General features: G+C 38.1%; 1 protein-coding gene across 2 annotated transcripts in view; it reads left to right on the forward strand.

The window, feature by feature from the left end:
• rapgef5a (Rap guanine nucleotide exchange factor (GEF) 5a) overlaps positions 1-24,268 on the forward strand; it is an 83,749-nt gene that overhangs the window by 39,622 nt on the left and 19,859 nt on the right. For both annotated transcript variants that reach the window (XM_033998899.3, XM_033998898.3), the window contains exons 10-11: positions 13,979-14,112; positions 14,671-14,768. In XM_033998899.3, the coding sequence (XP_033854790.1) occupies positions 13,979-14,112; positions 14,671-14,768 (232 nt within the window). The remainder of the gene's footprint in view (positions 1-13,978; positions 14,113-14,670; positions 14,769-24,268) is intronic.

The raw sequence follows: 24,268 nt of genomic DNA on the forward strand, positions 1-24,268 counted from the left end.
GAACTTTGACCCATTCGACTCCTCGAGACCATCACTTTCAATTCAAACACAAAATGTCAATCACTCGACAACACCCACAGCACAGAAATGTTCATTAATGAGCAACAAAATGAGAATACGTTAAAATATATATATGTAAAGCTGGTACATTCGTATCTCGGAGAAACTGGAGAGGAACGGGAAATTTAAAACAAGGTAAAGGCGATCATCCAAATAAAGCTGAAGCACTAATGGATAACAACATAAGAATGTCTGTACAGCACTGAAACACGACGTTTAAAAAAACCCCAGCTCTGCTGCGGAACCTTGTCTTCTTTAATATTAGTATCACAAAGGTTATTAGCAACCCTGATAAAGACAACTTTCGGTTATTAACAACATTTTCCCAGGAACCAATCCTGTCCCATAGACTTTAATGTTAATGGATTTCTGATATTAGCAACTGCACACCGCTTAGTGACAGCACTTGCATTATTTATGCGCATACTTCATGCAGCTTTTATAACACACTGACTTCGGAACTGTGTATTTCTGGCGGACTGAGGCAGAATCGTGGCTTTGAAACTGGCTATAGCTGCATGCAAAATTAAGATGGACTTGCAGTGGGAGGTGGTACATTGTAAAAAGCAGACAATGTTGGACAATTTCATATTTTAAAATTGTGTTTAGAATTGATTGTAAGTACAGCACATATTTTGTATGTTTGCTTTACTCATTGTAAGGACAATTCTAGTACATTGTTGTGTAGTACTATTTAAGCCTACTCCCTTTATTTTGTTTTACACAGGCGTGAAATAAACAGCTCTATGTTTGGGTATTTCGTGTTTCTCATGTTAATTCTTTAACACTAACATTTAAAACACATACATTTCAGTGCCATATTTGTACAACTACAGTATATATCATTCCATATAAATACACTTGAAAACAGGAGCTTTTCGCTTATTGGCAACTTTCAGTTCATGACAACTTTCAGTTCATGACAACTTTCAGTTAATGACAACTTTTTCCTGGGAACCGAGAGGTTTTTAATAAGTGGCATCTACTGTGTGTGTGTGTGTGTGTGTGTATATGTGTATATATATAATGTACTTTTTTTCTGCAGCCCCAAAAATGGCTAGATTAGGGGGCTCCCGAGTGGCGCATCCAGTAAAAGCACTCGCTAGAGTGCAGGATGCGTTCTATAGCCTGGACGTCGCGAGTTCGAGTCCAGGCTATTCCACAGCCAACCGTGGACGGGAGCTTCCAGGGGGCGGCGCTCAATTGGCCGAGCGTCGCCCGGGGGGAGGGAGGTTTAGGTCGGCCAGGGTGTCCTCGGCTCACTGCGCACCAGCGACCCCTGTAGTCTGGCCGGGCGCCTGCGGGCTTGCCTGTAAGCTGCCCAGAGCTGCATTGTCCTCCGACACTGTAGCTCTGAGGCGGCTGCACGGTGAGTTCGCAGTGTGTAAAGAAGCGGGCGGCTGACGGCACATGCTTCGGAGGACAGCGTGTGTTCATCTTCGCCCCTCAAGTCAGCGCAGGGGTGGTACCGATGAGCTGAGCGTAATAAAATAATTGGGCATTTCAAATTGGGGAGAAAATAATAAAAACTAATTGGCAACGACTAAATTAAAAAAAAAAAAAAATGGCTAGATTGTCCCTCGAAAGCTGAACAAGATAAAGTTGCATATTAATAAATTGACCGTGAGTTCACACATTCAAGAGACAACATCATCTTGTCTGTCTGTTCGGTCATTCAAATGTTAGCTACTGTGCTGCATTAACAATGTAGCTACTTAACACTATTTCAGAAAGATTTGTATGTCCTGGGAGTGATTCTTTCTCTCTGTGAAGGAAAAGCTATTAACTCACTATGTATGAATGCTTTCTCCAATGTTAAATAATAAACAGATTGCTTTAAATATTTCAAAGCCACTGTATTAAGGGATACTTGAGACATGGTAGATTCACCTGGCATTTACAGTGCATATTAACATTTAAGCAGTACATTTTTTTAACCAAACATATTTTTAAGCAGTATCTTGATACTCCAGTTACTTTGGCACTTGGTATGGACATTCTTTAGCATAAGTTAGCGGATAACATTAAGCAGGTCATATTGAACTATTTCTGGTTTTGATTGGTTGAGATAAAAGACTCTCTGTTCAGAACTGCATTTCAGAAAACGACATGGAATTTTTTACATGGGAACAGTGAGCTATTGAAGGCTATCTTGAGAGCCAGCTGTTTAATTTTGATTAAACTGTTTTTGTGCAGTAGAGACATCTGATTGGTTGGTTTTGATGAATGTGAGCAGGGCCATATTTAATGAGATTCCATTCCACGTGCTGTGGATGGTAATGTCCTGGTGACCTCATGGTAATTGTGTTGTTTACTGTATATCCTTGGGTGGGTATGTTACTTTGTTCTTTGCAGACACTGTAGTTGCACGGGACAGGGGTCACCAAGCTTCTTGTAGAGAATTTAACCCTACTTGTATTTGGCAAGAGGCAATATTTTTTTTTCATGCCCACAAAGCAGATGGCCCTTGTAGCATCACATTTGAAATCTCTGTTAGCACAGCATGCCTCTACTCGGCATGCTGGCATATTGTGGCTGGAATGCCACCAGTTTATCCTAAGGCAGAATATACACCTGTCATATATATATTACATGCCTGAGGCATATGGACTAATTTAATAAGCCACCACTATGGCCCCTTAATTGTTTGGCAAATCGCATTCGCCTTGAAATTATATTGGATATAAACGACCCATCTGCAAGATGGTGAGCAGCCACATTGATTATATTTGCAAGAAGACAACAAGAGATTTAGAGGTACAGTCGGCGCCGCCTAATCGGGATCCTGATAATTGGGATTGCTGCTTAAATGGGATACAACTTTGGGAGACGGTTCTTTGCAATGCTATTTATGTCGTTTAGTTGGCACGTCACTTTGTTTAATTGGAATACAGTATTTTCAAATGATGAACGGAGCTCGCTTTTCAGAGCAAGACAGGTCGCGTAGCACAGTGCAGCGAGTACGTGATTACGCTGTGACTTGCATAAATTACGCAAACAACGTTGAACTCTTGAAGGAGCTGGAGTCTCAGAAAGTTGGCGTGTCAACATCGCAGGTGCCTCGCCTTGTGATAAGATGTGATTTCATTATTTTTCATTTCATGTAGAAATAAAAAACAGCGATTTAATTTTGTTTAGGAATAAAAATTAAATCATAATGTGATGTTATTTTCATTATTTCTCTTTCCATTTAGAAACAAAAAAGTGTGACCGGTCGTCTCAAATGCCTCTCGTTTAATTGGGACGGCCACTTATTTGGAATATTATTTACTTCTCCCGAAGCATCCTGATAAAGTGATGCCAACTGTATTTTCTTTATTATTACAAATGTAATAGTATATGCTCATTGGCCAAACACTGTGGTTCATTCCCTTGTAGATTAGCACAGAATACGTTTAGAAATCAAAAAGTCAGAGGGTTGACATAGCAACTCTTAGTTGGCACAACCAATTCAGAATCGCAGAGTGAATACCTGTGATTGGCCAAGGCAGTCTCTTGGGGTATTCTTTAAACTGGATAAAACAGAAAACATTTCACCCAAATTGTTATCGTGCTTGAATTAATATTTTCCATTGTAGCAATGTTCTTTTACAGGAAACCTTTTTTTCAATGTTTAACAGAACTTAAACTAGATACTACTTCTACACAAAGAGAGGCAATAAAATCGTTTTTTTAAACAATTGCCGGCAGCGCTGAGAAATGCATGTAGTTTTTTTATTTTTTTTTATTTATACCATCTAAAGTGGCTTGGACTGAATTCTTTAGAATAATTTAAGGCAGCAAGCCAACCACATTGACGTCAGCTCATGTTCGGCTGACCTTTCTGATTGTAAATGTGGTGTTCTTTGAGCACTTTGGGATTATTCAGTACTGTTCTTTCAGATGACAAATGGCATACGGCTTCCTTTTTAGGCGTTTAGTACCGGGCAGGTTCGAGACAGCTGTTTACAGATGTGCCATCTGCACCCTATCAAAGCAGAAGGCTTGTAGACACAGTGTGTACCCAATGAAAAATCCATGCCTTGCATATTTAAGACACCAATGTCTTATTGCTAGGAATGCTGAAAATGATCATCAGTCACAGCTCTTGTTTAAAGAAATGTTAGCAAGTTGGATTGAGTTCAACAGACTGTTTCTTTTAAGTTGCAGAGTTCTTTTTAATTTACATGGTTTGGGATCTGTCCATATTTGTGCCAAGCTGTAGGACTGAGACATTTTGTCCAAATGTGTCCCACTATCCAGGCTAAACATTTTTGCTGTCAGGAAATGGTCATGGTAAGAGCTCAGCAATCCCAACTTCATATTCAATTTGAGTCCATATACTGAGCATAACCTGAGATCCCATGTCTACCTACATTAATGTAGGTGCCCATAATGTAAATTGTTTGATTTGATTAATTTTCTGAAGCACTGATGGTCAGTTTAAGATTTGTTTCTGTTGAGCTGGTTTGTACCAGACTATTGTTCCATGTTTTGAGTAATTTCCTGTGCACTCCTGCCTGCTTTTAAGAGTATTTATGTAATGCTGTCGGTGTTCTTTACTAGCAAGAAATATCTTAGTTTCAGACAGGATGAGTTTGTTCAGTTGTCTTCAGTTTGTATTATTTTGAATTCAGCTCTTTGTTTAAGCCACTTCTGCAGTGCATCATGCGCTGTGATATTGGATTCCTGTAGCCTTGATTTTGCACCTTCCTGGAACCTTTGCTGTGTCCTGGTCACATCTTCAGAATTCCATGAGCCATGGGCCAATCAATGCTCTGGTGACATACAAGCAACACCTGGAAGCGATCGTTTTGATACCGCAGACTAACCTAAAAACGTAGACAATACCTGCTGTCTGTATACCTGTGACTAACTGCATTCCATGTGTTAACGGTTACAGTGATATCAAGAGACATGTATGTATACAGCATGTATACATGTATGTAGAAAGCATATTAAATAATAATATTACAGCTTGGCTGTTTTTGGAAACCAACTTTAAGAATTCCATTTACAGGGTGTTTTGGGCTGTTTCTTGGAACACGCTGCATGAAACTCAGGTGTGCATACATTCGGCAGTGCAGGTTTAGACACGCATGTACCTTCTCTGCACCTGGGAGTGTTCTCTCACTCAGTGACAGAGATCGGCCAGCTGCACAGGCCAGCTACCTCTGCACATTACCTTGAAGAACATAATTATCACATTATGTGGATTTATATATTTTTAAGGTGTAATCATAAGGTCTTACAGGAAAACAGGATTTTGCGCTTGAAACTATGATATATTTTGTTAAACTGTTTTGTGTGACTTGACATGTGCAATCTCATAAATAAATGATGTTTATTTTCCTTCTAGAAAGCTTGCACAGCAGACCAAACATTGCTTGAGCAATAATAATCCTGCTAACTGATGCAGTTCATCAGGTCTTTAAACTCATCGCTTACTCATTAATCATTACATACATTGCTCACAACTTTTCATCATCGTTTTGATGCTGGTATTTATATGAGGCCTTGTTTGAAGCCATTTGTCATATTTAGGTCCCTGGGGTGATAGCTTTCTGTTTTGATTTGAACTTATCTGAACATTTTCCACATACATTGATAGTTGCCTTTGAACTACAATAAACTGCACCTGTGTTATTCTGCAGTAAATATAAACTCAAGCCATCAACTGAGAGAAACACCTGTGAGAAGTCTAGTGCGTTACTCAACATAAATATTTACACATCCTGGAATCTCCCTGTGGTTTGCTGAACATGCTGATTACATTGTTTCGAAAGATCACTGGAAAATTGGAGCACTCTGTGGGAATAGGACTGATCTCAGTTTACAGCTGCGGCAGAGATGTGGCACATCAATGGATCATATGTTTTTAATTGACTCGGGGAAAGTCCTTCCAAAAACATCTATGGTCTGTTATCTGATTATGTACTTTATGCAGTAAATCTAGACAGGATTGTGTTTACAGAACAACATGGCAAAATCTAGCTTTAGGGGTTTGGTTATTATCTTCACATTTATGAAATTCCTCAGCTGCTTTACTGACATGTTCAGCCTCAAGACATTAATCTAAGCTGCTACTGTAGGCAATGTATTTGTTCTTGCACTTGGGCTTTACAAAGGTAGGACGTGTTTTGTCCCTGACAGTCTGGGGCAGTGCGGCCAGTCTGTGGTTTGAGATGATACCGCTGTATCATTGCACAGTATTTTTTGCGGTTTTCTCATGATTTTCCTATGGTTATACTTTGCATTCACCATAAGTTACCCTGGTTTGCCAGATTTTATAATATGCTATCTTAAAAAAAAAATCAACAACAAATCCTGAAGTAATATTTGCCTGACAATATGCTTGATAAGAAAGAAGTATTCCTCCTTCACATAACTGTTATGAAATGCCCTATGGAAAGGAGGAATGAGTAAAGACGTGTGTGTGTATATACTGTAAGTCTCAGCAACCACAGCCTTGGCTCTTGTGTAACACCAGAAGCACATCTAAACACCACGGTCACAGCCAGATGGATTATTACAGTTATTTAGCTTGTAGCACATTGTTAAGCCATCATCATGAAAAAGAAAAAGGCTCGGGGTCTAAATCCCCTGCCAGTTTGAGATTGTGTACTTCTTTAAAGTCACCATAAGTATAGCATGCCATAATTACATTTTAATCTCGGCTTGTGTCACCTTGGACAATTCTCTGACTTGACCACCTTGAAACTCACAAACTGTAAAAATGACCCTAGACCAGAAACAAGATGTTGGGAGAAAAAGAATATCCATAAATAATTAAAGTCGTTGTAGCTAACATCATATTTACATCCATCTTGCCTGTCTACTTTCATTCGCAATTGGGTCTCACATGTGCATTTGTTTTTAAAGAAACAGACATGTCATAGCAAACCTGCATTTTCAATTAAACAATTATAGACTTAGATCATTGAACTCTCTGCCCCTTCAATCATTATCCAACCAGATGCTTCCTTTAATGACTGACATGCTTTGTAGCCAGTGACATGCATTGCCCCCCTTTTTTAAAGCATGATGATTAAGGGAATTGGCTTGATAGTCCTGGGATAGAGTGGCTGAAGTCCTCACGTTGTCTAGTTTTACCATCAATATGAACAGCATTATTCTAATAAGTTACTAAATGCATTGTATGACTATAGGGAAAAACATGAATCTTCTCTTCTCCCTGTGGTTCAATGTAATGGTCTAAGCCATGTGAGCAATCGCACAAGACATGAGGTACCAGAAAGAAATTGGGGAATGCTTTATTTTGAGTGTCATTGGCTGAAGTTTAATTCCATGTTAATAAACAGTCATTAGATATGCCATGCATGTGTGTATCTATCGTTAGCCTGCCGTTTGCACTCCTATTTCCTATGGATGTTGAATGTTTTTTGAGACATTGGTAGTTTCCTGTACCAGTAAAAAAAAGGCTTTTAAAGACTGTTATATTAACATGTAACTAAACTTAAGCAAATGGTTAACTATATATTAATTAAATACTTTTTTTTTTCTGACACTCCAAAGACAAGTGTTTCCAGAAATTGCTGTGTTTGTATTTTTATCTGCAGCTATATACTGTATTATCTGTATATTTTAAATGAATGAATAAAGAGACAAAATATCTTCAGCAAAAAAGGGGATCAATGACCAATGCTACTAATACTAATAAAAGGTAGGATATTGGATTTGAAATCCTTGGTGTAACAGGGAATGTGTTACGTGGTTGGGTAGTCACTGGAAAACACTGACACAGACACAGAGCATTGGTGTTGATACGCCACCCAGGCACGCAGATTTAATTTCAACACAGTACTGACACTAGGGTACCAGCCTAATCTAGAAACGAAAACAAAACAAAGCTAAAAATAAAAGTTTGCCACACAAAATGACGAGCACTAGTCCCACTAAAAGGAACGTCCCGCTTCAGGAACCTACTACTCTACAGTAACCCTCTCTATACTGTTTTGGGATGCACATTCCCTAAGCTGACCTACTCTGGTTCTGTTGCTCCCAAAGTCCCGGCCTTCCAGCGTCTCCTGGCAGTCTTGGTTGGGCATTCGCTTTCACAGGCCCCGTCTTGCAGTTAAAGTGTTCTATAGTAGTAGCTCCTACAGAGCGGAAGCTTTCCTCCTTGATGTAAACAAACACACTCTCCGCGCCGGTCTGTGTGTCCATGTCATTGCATTCGCCCCAAGCTTTGGCGCAGCTGCTTTTTGCAGCTCTGCGCAGCATCCCAGGGCATGCCCACCAGCCAGTCTGGACCTCCCAATCCGCACAGGTCTGGGCGAGCCTACCGCTCAGCTGGTTGCTTAGCAGCTCTTATTGAGAAGTGAATTATCCACACCATAATTGGCCCTGGCAGCTATAACTATTGTATTAAACTCGGAAAATAAAGGCAGCCATGCCTTAAAAATGTGTTTATTTTCAACAAATTAAAGTTTCCTAGCTATCTCTTTTGTGTCCCAGTTACTTAGTGCTTTAATGAAGTAAGATCTTTTGTTAATGTTGTTTGGATGTTTATTGACAGGATTCTGTTCCACCAGTCAGTGTTATATTACGTACGTTTTATTTGAATAAACTGATATTTTGCTTATATGGGTTCGGAATTAATTTTGTTTTTGTTACTTTCTTGATCTGATCAGTAGTGAGAAAATGACACCCTGTTGTTCATGTACAGTAGTATTGGCACAGTTTATTCAGGAATCCAGTTACATTTTCATAGCGCAGGTTATTGTGGAACACGAGATTTGTAAAGAGTGTAGAGGATGTTTATTATATGTATGCTAATTGTCTTTTATAATCTACATTTACAGACAGACAGACAAGTGAGAACAAGATAGTTGATGTTGTGAAATACATTGAAAAGAAAGGGTAAAGAAGGTCTTAAATTGGGTATGACCTTACTGTTATGTGATTGCTACCAGGACTTGCTATGTGAATGTGTTTACTTTTTCTTCTCTGCTTCAATGTGCTTTCCTTCATTTTTTTTAAAGCATAATGTTACTGTTTTAAAAAATAAATTACATAATTGGTTGAGGCATATATCCATTGAAAACATTACTTTAGTGCCCCTATTGAAAAACTTACACAAACATATACAAATGAACCACCATCAAAATGACCCACTATGACATGTTAACCTCCAATAGCAAGTAATTACCTATCTGAATAGGCTGTGTGAGTAGTTGAATTTAGAAGAAAGAGAGAGATAGGGTGTGCCTGAGCCTGAGCACAAACGGACATTCATAATGAGTATGGACTTTTTTTTATATTATGGGCCTAATTTATGAAAGGGCAGTAAATTTAGCGAGCGAGCAAGTAGTGAGCCTAATGTGCGCGATAAATCTAAATTTACTAACAGAGAACGCATTAAAATATGTGGACAGTATTTGGCTAATTTACATACTGTGCACACTACATGTATTGTGAGCGATAATTTAATGTGCACGATAATGTCAGTGACTTACCCGTGACCACTGTGATATCAAAAGCCCCAGCAGTCTAGGCGTATCTTTTAGTCAGTAGCTTATTGTGAAGGTGGAGGTGGCTTACATTGACCAAAAATAGCGATCAACAGACACAGGCTACATGGATTGGGGTGACAGTGCTATGTCCGTACAATCAATAGCACACGTCCTGTAAACCTGTCCTTTTTGTGGGAAGTTTTATATAATTCCCTGTGAGCTTTAGCAGGGCTTCTTTTTTTTTGTAAATTGCAGTTTATTAAGTAGGTTACAGTTAACCCTTTGCGGTCCATTGTCGGACTGGGTCAGACATTGCAATTATTCCTCACAGGTCCTTTGTCGGACTGGGTCCGACATCATTATAGCAACGCAATAAACGGGTGTTTCGTCGTTTTTTCTCCGGAAAAAGCCGAGAAAACCATTCAATTGCCGAGTGGGAGCGACAGGAGCCGAGACAAGTCGGGAAAAAAATAAAAAAAATAAAAAAAAGGCGTATCTCATGAATAGTCATACATGGTATCAGGTATCAGATAACGGGGCGTTCATAGTAAACAAGCTGGCTGAGTGTGTCAGCGCACTGAGACTATCGTGGACATTTGCAGAGCTTTTTTCAGATGTTATAGTAATAAAATAATGACTTGGATCGCATTATTGAGGAGTTTGGTGATAAAACGAGTGATCCGGAGATGATCGATCGGTATGTACGACTATTATTATTATTATTATTTATTTCTTACATAGCTGAACGCTATAGCAAACAAAAGGGTGGGGCGGGGCTGGAGATGCCTAGTGAATGCTTTGTTGATATGCAGGGCCATTTAAACCTGTTTGACTGTGAAAAAAATACTTTTAAACAGCGCGTATAAAATTAACTGCACGTGTGAAAATTAATTAGACCTGGCGTGCCTGACGCGCGATTAATAAATGGACTGCAAAGGGTTAAAGCTGAATGACCTTGTTTATAATAAATAGTTAATACTCCAAAGCAGGGGTGTCAGACATATGGCTCGCGGGGCAATTTTTGGCGGCCCGCCCATTAGTTTCTAAAATTGTATCGTACTGTATTGTTTTAGAATTCTTCTTTAAAACAACCCGCCTCTTTAATATAACATGTCTATTCAACATGTGCAGTCCGCATTGTACGAGTGACATTCCCATTAAGCCAATCACAGCTCACAGAGGTAGTAAAATAGCCAATCAAATACCACACAGGATCTGTTTCCTCACACACACATGTAACAGCACAGAACACAATCTCCCTTTCCTAAAGCCATGACAGTCATGGATACTGTTACCATATAGGTAATTTTCCATTTTGGATCTTATTATAGTTTCCATAAGTTTACATATAATAGTTAATAAGTTAATAAGTTAGGCTTATTGGTCTGTAGTTACCTGGTTCGGTTTTGTCTCCCTTTTTGTGGATTGGTGTTATGTTTGCAATTCTGCAGTCTGTCGATACAACCCTTGTGTCAAGAGACTGTTGCATGATCTTGGTTAGCGGTTTGTAAATAACTTCTTTCATTTCTTTGAGTACTATTGGTAGGATCTCATCCGGCCCAGAGGAGTTGTTTATTTTAAGAGCTCCGTCCCTTTAACACTTGTGCCTCTGTTATGCTAAAGTTATTTAAAACTGGATAGGAACAGGTCGACATGTGGGGCATGTTGTCCGTATCCTCCTTTTGTAAAAACTTGTGAAGAGTAATCATTTAATATATTTGCTATTTTTTTCTCTTCGTCTATGATTTTGCCATTTGTATCTCTTAGACATTTTACCTCATCCTTGAATATTCTCTTGCTGTTATAATATTGGAAAAACATTTTGTAATTGGTTTTAGCCCCCTTAGCAATGCTCATTTCTATCTCTGTCTTGGCCTTTCTAACTTCCTTTTTGACTTGTGTTTGCAGTTCCAAGTACTCTTTCTGTGTACTTTCTTGGTCCCTTTTAAAAATTAGAACACGTCATGAGCATTGTTATCAAGTGTGCCAGAAAAGAAGTGCCAAGTGTCTGGACAGAAGTCATAAAAACGTACATTTCATAGTGGTACTGTTTACTATTTTACATTTTTACAGATTGTTAATATCTTTTTTTCAGTGCTGTTAAAAATGTTATATTTAGGAATATCAAGTCAAATACTGAGACTTCACATTATATACTCTGACTTTCTTCTTCTTCTTCTTCTTCATCTTCTTCTGTTTGAGATTTCCATACAAATACTCTAAAATATTCTATTTCCTCCATTATGTTACATTTGTGATATTGAGTTGTCAGTGTTCTAGGAAAGCTGGTTCTAGTTATATCTGCCTATTCCTGTACTATAAAATACATTAATATGTTTATTAATTGATTGAAACCGTGCCTGCATACTTATTGACTAGGAATCGTGCAGTGGCCTACATAAAATTTATATAGACATTTTCACGTACATTATGATGTGTGTGTGTGTGTGTGTCATGTATACATAATTCTTTTTTTTTTTTTATGGTGTGGCCCACCAAATAGGCAGTCTTAACTTAAATGGCCCTTGCTGCCAGATTTTTCTGTTCAAACAAGTTTTCAAGATGTATTTAATTTGCCCCATTTCCTCCTTCAGCGTGACGTCAATTATTGCCGTTGACGGAGGGTTAGGTAAACATGAATACATTGTATGGTCACTTTTTGATTGAAAATCAGGGCCATAGATGCATTTTAATGGCACTTCCTGGTTCTGGCCCCGCCCATCTCATCAGGTCACGTCGTCCAAGTAAATCCGAGTACAGGTATTGGTTTCCAAGTCTAGGCATGAGTAATAGGTTCTGTACCCTCTCCTACTACTGTGTGCCTCCCCTTAAGAGAGGATTGGCATTGGGATACTTTTCACAATGCATTTATTTGATTAAAGTTGGCTGACATTTATTTGACATCAGACCAGGAATCTGCCTAAATGGCAATGTACTACAATATACTACAGAGATTCACTATATGACATTACAATATGTTATAGTTTATATTTAAGTTATAGTTTGTATTCAAGTTGTGATTGCAGGTGACCTAGTGTAGCACACTGATTAGTAAAGGGGTTCAGTATGTATTTATCTGTAATGTTTGTCTAAAACAACACAGAAAAGTGTTCGGTAATAAAAGCTTGTCATCTCATGCCAGGGAATGATGTCACACCTCGCATGTGCTGTAAATTTGTTAATTGCATTATGGTTTAAAACGTGGTCCTTCTTCTGTGAAGCTTTCTTTGTGCTTCTTATATAAGAATGCCCACTAGCATAAGGCATTAAAACATAATTATCAATGAATAATGTGCTCAAATACACAATGAGCTCGATCTGGACACCCTTTGTGTCTGATATCATCCATTCAGACATCCCTGATTTATTATGAATGTGTTGTGATTATTAATAGTTCAGAAGGAGAACAAAGAAGTAGGGAGGGATTTAGAAGAAGCTGTGGACCTCCCTCTGCTTTCCAGTGAAGCAGACAGAGGTATTTGATGCATGAAATAGCTGAAGGGGAGAGGGAAAGAGCCGCCTAGAGTGGCGTGATGGACAGCGAGACAACCAAGCATGCATTGCCAACTGTACATGATATAAGCTGTAAAATCCTAAACCTAATTCTCTCATTAGTGGCCCCTAGTCTATTGTATGTACAGTCTCAGCTAAAATACCACAGTAGGAGGACAGTTCAAATAAGAACTGGAGAGAAATGTTTAAATATTTAAGGGAAAAGAAAAGGATCAACTCTCAATCCCCCGGCTAAAATCGTGTTTGTGATAAGTGTGTTTGCTTTAGTTTTATTGAAAGAAGATGTCTTCAGATTTATTCAGCCATGTACTGTACTTGATGGAATTGATGTGCCATGTGTCCCGTGTGGATGTGGAAAGTCCTTTTCTGGATGAATGTGGTCTAAGGAAAAACGTATACAAATGTGAAATATCCATGATTTTTAGCAAAACATTACATTAACCACCCTGAGGAGTCTTGAACACTAACACATAAAATACACATAACATAATACATGGACCACACCTCCATGAAACTGTTTCATTACATTCTTTCATTATTCTTAATAAAATAGATTGTCCTTGGCTGGGTGGACCTCAGGGTATCGCTTTCAACCCTTTTATTTGGGAAGGTGGGGTTCCAGGTTTTCTTTATCTGTACTGTGGGAATACATTTCCTTCTACAAATGAAAATATAAAAACATTTTAAAAAATAAAAAAAAAAAACACCACATTTTCTAATTATTGTTCTTTTCTAAAAGGAACCACAACATTTTTTCATGTGAAGGTCTTTTTTTTTTTGTTGTTGTTGTTGGACTTCACCACAGATTTGCAAAGCTTGGCATGTTCTTCTTGAAGCAATGCATTTCAAACCGGTTTGTAAAATAAATAAATAAAAAAAAAAGGCTCCTGGGATTCATCAACTGCTGCTGTTTCACCACCACCACCGTTCTCTCCCTGTGTCTGCCACAGAATGATGAAGCAAGCAGAGTGTGTCTGAAGGAACGAGGCCAAGACGTCCTGGTGCTTCAGAGGGTGTCATCAGAGTGCCAGGCCCCTCCAGCTTCAGCAGGAGGAGGAGGGAGGGAGGATGAGAAAGACAGGAGGTAAGCACCCTCTCTCTCTCTCTCTCTCTCTCTCTCTCTCTCTCTCTCTCTCTCTAATGCTCTTTCTCTTACACGCACACACACACACACTCACTCACTCACTGACTGACTGACTGCAGCACACTTAACAATCAGATGGAGTGTCAGCTCGCAGTGAGCTGGAGCTGAGGCGGCAGCAGCAGCAGCAGGAGAGAAGGAAATGTCCTACTAGCATGCAGGGAATTCCATGCAGCAGCAACAGCAATAGCAGCAGCTGCAGTAAGCAGAGACAGTAATCATGGGCAGCTCCTGGTTGAGGGAGTTTGACCTGCGTTTGGAAGGCAAGGTGGTCCCAGCTACGCTGGTACAGGAAGAAGAGGAAGAGGAAGATGATGGGGAAGAATACAGCAGCAGTGGGGAGGCAGTTTTGCCAACCTTTGACGTGCCTTATTTCAGATACATTGATGAGGACGGGGAGGAGGTTGAGGGAGAGGAGACAGAGGAAGAGGAGTGGAGCAGTAGCCGCTCACTCTCCTCTACTGAGGAAGACTCAGCCGACTCCTCTGTTGTTTCCGACAGGTACGTGGTGGTGTCTGGCACCCCCGAGAAAATTCTGGAGCACCTGCTGAGTGACCTGCAGCTGGACGAGAGCCAGGGACCCCAAAGCAAAGAGACTGGTAAGCCATCCTGTCATTGAAGTGCAATTCTTTAAGAACACATTGAAACAGTTTGCATGTAACTTTGCATTACTTCTTGTTGTGTGTGAACCCAGCTTTATTTTGTTAGTGGAAAGCAAGTGGATTTGTTGTCATGGTAAAAAGATGCCAACTTTGTTGCTGCAGTCTTTTTTGTTATATCCGTTTTATTTTTTAACGACCTTTTATTAGAAGACCATTTATTTTTTTTAATTTGAAAACATGATGTGATATAGATTCTGTTTTTTTTATCTATGTATTTATTGTATTTGTTTATACGTTACCAGGAAAGCTTATTTGATATTCTAATTGAGAGACCTAAGGTGCTGTAAGAATGTAAAGAATTTAAAATTGCAATACCATTAAGGTAAGGTTGCATGTAATGACAAATACAATCATCTCCTAGAAGGAAAATAATGCACTGGCAAGTGACAGCATTGCTGCAATGTCAATGTGCTGTTTGTTTATTCTCAATATTGTTTGCCCTTGTTTTAAAGAATGAGACAGACAGGTGGGTACGCTGGTACCTTTTTGAAAGCTTCAGGCTGAAAAATGAAATGTCACCTGCGAAATTGTTTTGTTACAGATTATTTCACAAGCGCAAATGTTTTCTTAACCATGGGTGGTCTTGGACTTTCCCTTTCAGCAATCAAGTCTGCCTGCACTACTTAAATTTTCATGCAAAATAAATCTATCTTGTCTTCAGAGACTGTGCATGACTCTATATGGGAATACCAGCATTACCAACAGACTTATCATGTGCTTTTAAGGATTGCTGAACACAAGGATGCATCGGTCCACTTACTATAATAAGATTACAGGGTATATTTAAGAGAAAATGAATCGGAGAAGTCGTATAGGACGCACAAACGAAGTACAAATATCAGTTCTGATCTATCGAGTAGTGTTTTAACCATTGCGTTATTTTTGAATGGCTCACATAGCAGAACACTGCCCTATTATTATTATTATTATTATTATTATTAAAGGATGTGGACATGCTAATGTCATCACAATTACATCAATTATTATCAGACCCACTGGAATTGTCCTCCAGAAGCTTCCCTGATTACATTCACAAGCTCATGCTGTCCTAAGGGTCTTGAAAAAGCTGCTGTCTTGGGACCTGTCAATGTCATCTGTTTTGTTTGATCAAGGAAGCGGAGGGTATGGGCTAATGGTTTATCCTGCTGCTGAGTCTATATCCCTAGCATCACTACTACTACTACTACTACTACTACTACTAGTAATAGTACTATGAAAAACAATAGGAATAGGATTTTGGCAGGGAGACATACAGTACTCTATCTACATGATGTGAAGTGATCATCGACAATGCCTTTGCAAACAGCCTGGACATTTACTGCAGGTTATTACAGCTGTAGGAAACAGCCAGGGGGAGAGGTGTAGAAGGGGTATTATTTACAAGCGCACATAAGAAAATAAATAGCTCTAGCCAACCATTTATGTAATCTTCAGACAGCCATTGACATTTTTACAGTCGCTGTTTCTTTGTGTCAGAAATGTGTGTGTATATATATATATATATATATATATATATATATATATATATATATATATATATATATATAATCAGACATTAGCTGACCATTATGAAACATTTGCATGAAAATAGCAAACTATGTCGAGATTAAAACCCCTATTACAGCCATGTTGTCTGAGGCAAAAAAAAAAACATCACTTTTACATGACAACAGCAGGCATAATCTGTAGAGGATCCCATTATAATTGATCATAGATGCCTAGGTCCATAAGTAGAAACCAGCTTGTTGTAAGCATAGTGATCTAAATTTTAAACTAAGGAGAGTATATTTACCATCCAGGAATGGTATTGCTCCTGTAAGATGAAGAGAACTTCATAGCTGTGGTGTGGGCAAAAAAACATTTCAAAAACACTGGTTAGGTAAGTAAGTGTTAAGTCCCTGTGAATTTACACATTTATGTGAATGTGAATGTGAATGTTTACAATCATTTTAAACCTGTTAAGTTACTGAAGGCACAACCATGGCCATGTGCAGTCCTGTATTGATCCTAGCATGAAAGGGAAACATGCATACTTCAGCATTACCTAAACATATTGATTCTGTCAGTTCAATGATTTACAGGGTCTGTACATACATTTGGAATCACCAACCTGTATCATGACACTGTCACTAAGGTAGAGGGCCTCCCTAGAATGCCAGCAAGGCATGGTGTTTAGTTTGTTCTGGAGATACACTTGCAGTTCTTCAGTGAGAACACCTTCCTTCAGGGAATATAGGGTGTGATCTGTAAAAAGGTCCTTAATCCAGAATGACCCATATTTTAGACTGTCCCTCAAGAAACATGTCTGTGCAGTTGGGTTCAGAAGCACCTGCAGAGCCAGCTATTTAAGCCTTTCAGAGCTGCTACTCATATCTGATACTGGTTTATATTACAGAATGTTTTCAGGGATTATATTTGCATAACAAGTAAATTGATCATGTGCAGGATAAACCGGATATACACAAGTTTGCTACATATTGGAAGGTCAACCTCTTTCCAGATACAGAAGTGGTTGTTTAGGTACAGTGCAGTGTGTATATATATATATATATATATATATATATATATATATATATATATATATATATATATACATACACTTCAGTTACAGCCAATTCTATAAAAGCACATTAAAAAAAGTACGTTTTCAATTTATACTTGAAAGAATCCAACGTTTCAACCAGCCAAATGGTAACCAGAAGAGAGTTTCACAACCGAGTCGCAACAGCAAAAAGCTCATAGCTTCGATATGAAACAAGCCAGTCTACCTGCAGGCTACAGCTGTGCACATTTCTCATATGAAACTGCTGAATTGACTGCACCCATTAAATCCATCCTTAATCTTATTTAAACTGATCAGCCTTGCCTCCCAGCCAAAAACTACAAATGCTGCCAAGTCACTAAACCAGGGGTTTACCCGAGGCTGAAATACAAGCTTTGAGTTCAGTCTTTTAATTCTTATTAATCTTATACAAGGAGGCTGTGTGGTCAAGTGGTTAAAGAAATGGGCTTGTAACCAGGAGGTCCCCGGTTCAAATCCCACCTCAGCCACTGACTCATTGTGCGATCCTGAGAAAGTCACTTAACCTCCTTGTGCTCCGTCTTTCGGGTGAGATGTAGTTGTAAGTGACTCTGCAGCTGATGCATAGTTCACACACCCTAGTCTTTGTAAGTCGCCTTGGATAAAGGCGTCTGCTAAATAAACAAATAATAAAATAATATTGAGTTTGAACATGGTATTACCATATGCTGAGGATTCTGAGCTCCAGTGTATTTTTGAGTTGAGTCTTTTAATTCTTATTAATCTTATTGAGTTTAAACATGGTATTACCGTATGCTGAGGATTCTGAGCTCCAGTGTATTTACAGCTATGGAGGGGATGTATGATACCAACAGACTTGTTGTTCATTATAATATTCCTATTCATGGTCTTATTATTTTAAAAGAATGCAACCGATTTTACATTGCAATGCTCATTTAATTAAGACAAAGGTGAAAAAAGAAAGGAAAGATTATAATTAATTGACATTCTGTTAAGTAACTCTTATCAGACAATAGCTTTGGTAAAGCTGGTAGTAGCTACATTTGAGAACACAAGTGGAAAGGATTTGGCCTGTGCCTGATATTTAGGCAAAGGGTGTAAGAATCTAACTTGGGCTAGAGCACTTAATTGAAGGAAGCCGTAGTACAGGAAAACCAGTGACAAGAGAATAATCTTTATCTCACAATCTTCTTCCATTTACTGTAACCACCTCAACAGGGATGATTCTGTTGATGTAAGATTGAGTTTTCCAACAGAATAATGCAAGCCTTATATGTCTGCTTCAGTTTTATCAGTCCTTTTTATCAATCAGCAATTCCATAACGTCATTTTATTGTCTTCTACTGGAGACACATAAAGCGAAGGCGAGGATGAAACTTGCTTTTGAGTGTATCATAATCTGGGGGTATATGGAGGTTGTCTTTCTGTCTGTCTGTCCACCTGTCCCTATATAGGTCACTGATGATGAAACTTGACAAGGACATTTTTCCGTCCACCTGTCCCTATATAGGTCACTGATGATGAAACTTGACAAGGACATGTAATTAAGAGAATCTGGGGGAATATGCAGTCCATCTGTCTGTATGTTAAACTTACAATTTTACATGTGCATATAGTGGATAAAAGTAATGATCATCTACTAATTTTGTCTTTACAGAAAATCATTAACTGCAATGTAATCAAATGCATTTACTGGAACACGCTGACGTTATGAATATGCATGTGTACAGGAAAGTAGACATTATGTTATTAATATGCATTAAATTGCTTTACAATAAACAGGACTTTGCAGATCAAGCAGATAGTCAATAGTTCCTGTTAGCTCCCTCTGCTGTTTGCACATGGATCACATTGTTCTGAACTCTGGAGCCAATACACTGCTGTGTAAAGAAAAGTGTTATGTATGTTATTTTAGCATTTGTTTGCTAAAGATGGGTGGGCACAGGCTTGGATAAATCCAGGTAAATTGTGTGTGAGGCTCGAAACAAGTTTGTCAGAATTTAAAGCAGAGAGCATGGATAAAGCTACCTTTTAGGTCTTCCCCTTTATATATGCATAATTATAAGTTTAACCTTTTCAATTGAGGCTGTTGTCAGTAGTGACTGGATATCAGTCTGAAAGGTTCAAAGTCACTTTCTATTAGTAGATAAACACTGCTTCCCCTGAGTGTTAGCGAGCGAGACAGGCCTTATCCACTGAGCCTTATCCATGCTAATGGTTAAATCAAAAATCTATTGGCTTTTCACAATGCGACCGCTTATCCTTCACATTCCGAAAGCACAATTTGGTACCAACAGTTTTTTGTTTTCCTGAACAAGATCAGAGGGAATGTTTAAACCTATAATCTCTCAGTTCAATAATATCATTTATTTTACCCATGTGTAATGACTGCTGCAAATTTATGCCCATAACTGTTAATAACGGAAGCACTTGTAGTTTAACATTTACAGATAGAATAGCAATGGTTGACATGTCATTATTGATTAACTGCTGATTAGGACTGAGAGAGTAAAAAATGTCACCCTTCAAGACCATAAACATACATGGGTCAATAAAGGTCTATTGGACTGACACCATCTGTGTGCTATGATTGTTTGCTTCCCAGCTGACTCACAACTTTGTGATGGTCATCATAATAAGCTAATAAATGTTTTAACGTATCAGAATCAGTTGCATACAGAGTTGTCTATCTTGGGATTTGTGGGGTCCATTTTGATTTATAGTGGCCATAAGTGTTAGCCGCAGAATTCAAAGTAAATACAATTTTGGACTGTTGTCGGGTTGTTAGAGGAGGAGATAGGATGCATTTGGTGATTACAACATGAGCCAGTATGTACACAGTTTTTAATAGGTATACTTTGTCTTTAATTGTAGTAATGAAGCGCCTAACTGTAACTAAACTGATGCTGGTCTTAAGTAGAATTTTGTTAATGACTTTCAATGATTTTTCAATTCATAATTGAAGTCCCTAACTATACATTGGGCTGCACCAGGGCCTGTGTGGTGATTTAGGGGACTGTCTTCACACTTGTATTTAATCAATGGACTGTGCTCTGGAATTGAGGCAATAGAGTATTCTGTTATAAGTCACATGTTGGTCAAGTCTTGATGACTTTGAGTCCTAGTCTAGAGAAAAGTCTGTCCCTGAACTAGTTCATTACTTGACATACCAGCCTCTAATACACAGACACATGAACTGCCTTTTTTCATAAAATATGAAGCATTGGTTTTCACTGGAAGTCTTATTCAAGTGTTGTGAAAAAAAACTGTTATGAAAGAAGTTTGGAAGTTTTCCAAAACATTAAAAAAATATATATATTGTTTGGCATTTCAGTGACATGGATTTTTCTTTAATTGTGTAATTTATCTGGTTATTCATTTGCTTTTTGTGTCTTCCACATTCTTTTGAATCTGCCTGAAGGCAGTCAGCCCGGCATGAGAATCTATATAATAAGTGGGATTTCAGGATAGGTTTAGGGGAACTTTTTGTGACATGCAGCTTACTGCCAGCTGCAGAGGATGTAGTCGTTTTGGTGCCGATAAGTCATTTACTGGCATCAAATTGTTTTAAAAAAACATTCGGGACAATGTCTTGTTTTCTCAGTTGTTTAGTGATCCCGTGTTGCTCCAGTTTACACCGCAGGAATCATAAATGTGAAGCTTTATCGGTTTTAGAACAAAACATTTTTGTGATGCATTAGAATAGCTATTTGAACAGTGGTTTGCTAGAAGCACTGTCCCTTTTTCTTGCATTACTGTACCTGACATCATAATATCTGAGTAATTGTTGTTCTCGTAAAGTTGGTTGTAGAAATAAATCTGCATGCAGCGTAGGAATTGGAAGAATATTTTGGAAAGAAAATGAATGTGTTCAAACCGCTGCCAAACTCCCCTTGAGTTGTTCTTACCTCATGGCGTAATTGTTCATATCTGTTCATTGAAATATGACAAAAAAACATCAGCCATAAAAGCAACCCAAGAGTGCCGCAGACAGCTAAATGTGCACCTCTTACTTATCCATGGTATTGAGACGGACGCTAAAATAAAACTGGATTGCTCTACCCAGTGGAAAAGCTTGAAACGAGTGAGCATTGAAAGACAGCTTTTATTATACTGTACTTGGCAGAATATTGGCCATTTCACTGTCTGCTCTCTTCGCTAGCAAGAGGATTTGAGAATGAGGTCCTGGAGCCTGACATTTAAAGGAAATTGCTCTACGGTAGTTGTTTTGAAGATACAGTAGTTGCAAAAAGCCACCAGTAAACATGCGTGTTCATTTGGGTATCCGTTGAGGGTGAATTGAGGTGAAGCGTGTTGTGGTGTCACTAGGTCAACATCTTTACTATTTTTTATGCTGCCAGAGTATCAACATCCCAAGGTCAGTGTCCCTAAAATCTGGTGTTCATAAACTACTAGGTGTTTGGAGCATTGCCAGCGCTCCCATAGTTAGGGTTCACATCTTTGACTTGTTGAAGATCCTTCTGTCCTCGTCCTACAGTATAGCTTTTAAACTGGCAACAAAGTGGTTCAGAAAGATGGAGAGACTTGGAGAGTATGGAAAGAAAGCTTTAATCTAATCTTCACAGATTAAAACCTTATTGATATCTCCATGATCTAATTAATAAAGACACTTTTGTCATAATGGGAAAGATTGACCCTGCCGTTAATAGTTGGGGAGGAGTTAATTAATTTGGTTCATTGCTTCTTAGTTTAGTTTTATGGCTCTCTTTTTCTGAAATTCAAGGGCAAGCATTTGAAGCTAATCATATTTTATTTCACTAATTTAATTGCCTGTGGTTTTATGTCTTTTTTAAAAATATAATTTTGATTATCTGTGGTGTGATTTATGTTTTCATTAAATAATGATTAAATTCATTTCAGTGTTTTCTGGCTGATTTAATCTGGGCATGTTGCATCTGTGTGTGAAGGACATAGAGCTGTTTTAAGAGAAAAAAAAAGGTGAAGGGAGATGAAAGTCAGAGTGATGAAAGTGGTGGGGGTGCAAAAGGGGAATAAAATGGCATAAAATGTGAATGCAATAGGGTCTGAGGTAGCCTGTGCACCAAGGATCAGTATAATGAGATTTAAAGACGATTTAATGCTGAATGTATTGAAGAATTTGAAAAACAGGTAATTAACTGTTTCTGTATTTTTACTCTTTCTTTCTTTCTTTCTTTCTTTCTCTCTCTCTCTCTCTCTCTCTCTCTCTCTCTCTCTCTCTCTCTCTCTCTCTCTCTCTCTATATATATATATATATATATATATATATATATATATATATGAGCCTCTATTTAAAAGTTTTATACAGCAAAAAGTAAACAAATATATACACTGTGTGTTACTCATTGAGCGGATTTTACATAATTAGCCTACAACTTTCTTTTGTAAGAAAGTGTCAGAATAAGCAAATTCTTCCCATTTTAAAGACCTGAATTTCACCACATTGTTGCTGTACATTCCTTTTCTTTCAGATGATTTTAGGCCCTAAAGCTTTCTAATAAGATTCCTGATGGTCTTTGAACTTTACCATTAAACAGAAACTACAAAATCCTCTGGAGTTCATCGTCAAGCTTCTGGCAGATTCTCTGACATGATAACAAGACAGTACCTGTCTGTGCATTAAAAGCCCTTTCATGTCAAATATTGCCTAAAGGATTCAAAGAAATTGCCCAAATGTAGTGGGTGTGGTGTGGTATAATCATTTCTGTGCCATGTTTCCTCATCCCTGCCACAACCAGCACAACTAATATACTGAACTTGAGAGGCCATTATCTAATCAGACTTTCTCTGAAAGAACCTTCACATATTGATTTATGTTTGCTGATTTTAAGTTTTAGATTCTCATAAGAAATCTTTTTGATAACCCTTGCTTTTAAGATTTTTACTACTGTTCATTTTTAGCACAATAAAGAAAATGGATATCGACTTGTATGTATTAGATGGAGGCTTTCATTTGTATGGGGTCATAGTGATCAGCTACAGTATACACTGTCAGTGCAGATGACGTCCCTTCTTTGGGAGCATGAGTACCACAGAAGGTAAAAAGCATTAAGAGCAATTATGGATGAAGGGTGAATTAAAAATGAATTAACTTCATATCCTATTATAGGAATTTGATAATAGAAAGACAAAAAGAGTTCAGCTACTGTGTCGAGGTTAGTCACTGTGGAAGCCTTCATTTTTAGATTAATATCCCACACTACGCATTGCACAACATTATTTACATAGAGCAGCACAGGTGTGCTACAGTATATACCTGCGGGAGGTATACCTTCTCTTATTATTGGGGAGTTTCCTACAGCTGCTCCCTGGGCTCTGGTTATCGAGGTTATTTTAAATCAACATATAAAAAGGCTAATCAAATAACGTATGATTACAGAATCATGCGATTATGTAGAATTCACATTAATCAGAATCTGTCACTGACTGATTACATATCCGTTTGAAATGTGTCATTGAAACCTTTGTACGTTTTTTTAGATGAACAATATTTAAACCATAAAATTACCCAATTACCAAAGATTATGGACCTCTTTTTAAACAGTATACGGTAATAAATTGAAAAAAAGTTTGATTCTAATATTAACTTGGCAGGAAATAGATTTGCTTGAACATGAATTTAATACCTGACTTCATCCACAATGAAACCAATCACTGTGTCGCAAGCCAATATATTAACATCTTATAATAACTCAGGACACAAGTAATTGCCTTGCAAGGATTAATTCATTAACAACTCTAACTTTGAAAGGTCCTCCATCCATTACTTTTTTTTTTTTTTTACAGATTTCTAAAAGCCAAGATATGAAATAATACGATTTTTTATACAGCTTTATCATTGCACTGATTGAAATGAAATTTGCAAATCAGTCTCTTTGCAGAAGACAAGGACCTC

Source organism: Acipenser ruthenus, chromosome 4 (genome assembly GCF_902713425.1).
Source record: "Acipenser ruthenus chromosome 4, fAciRut3.2 maternal haplotype, whole genome shotgun sequence".
Taxonomy (NCBI): domain Eukaryota; kingdom Metazoa; phylum Chordata; class Actinopteri; order Acipenseriformes; family Acipenseridae; genus Acipenser; species Acipenser ruthenus.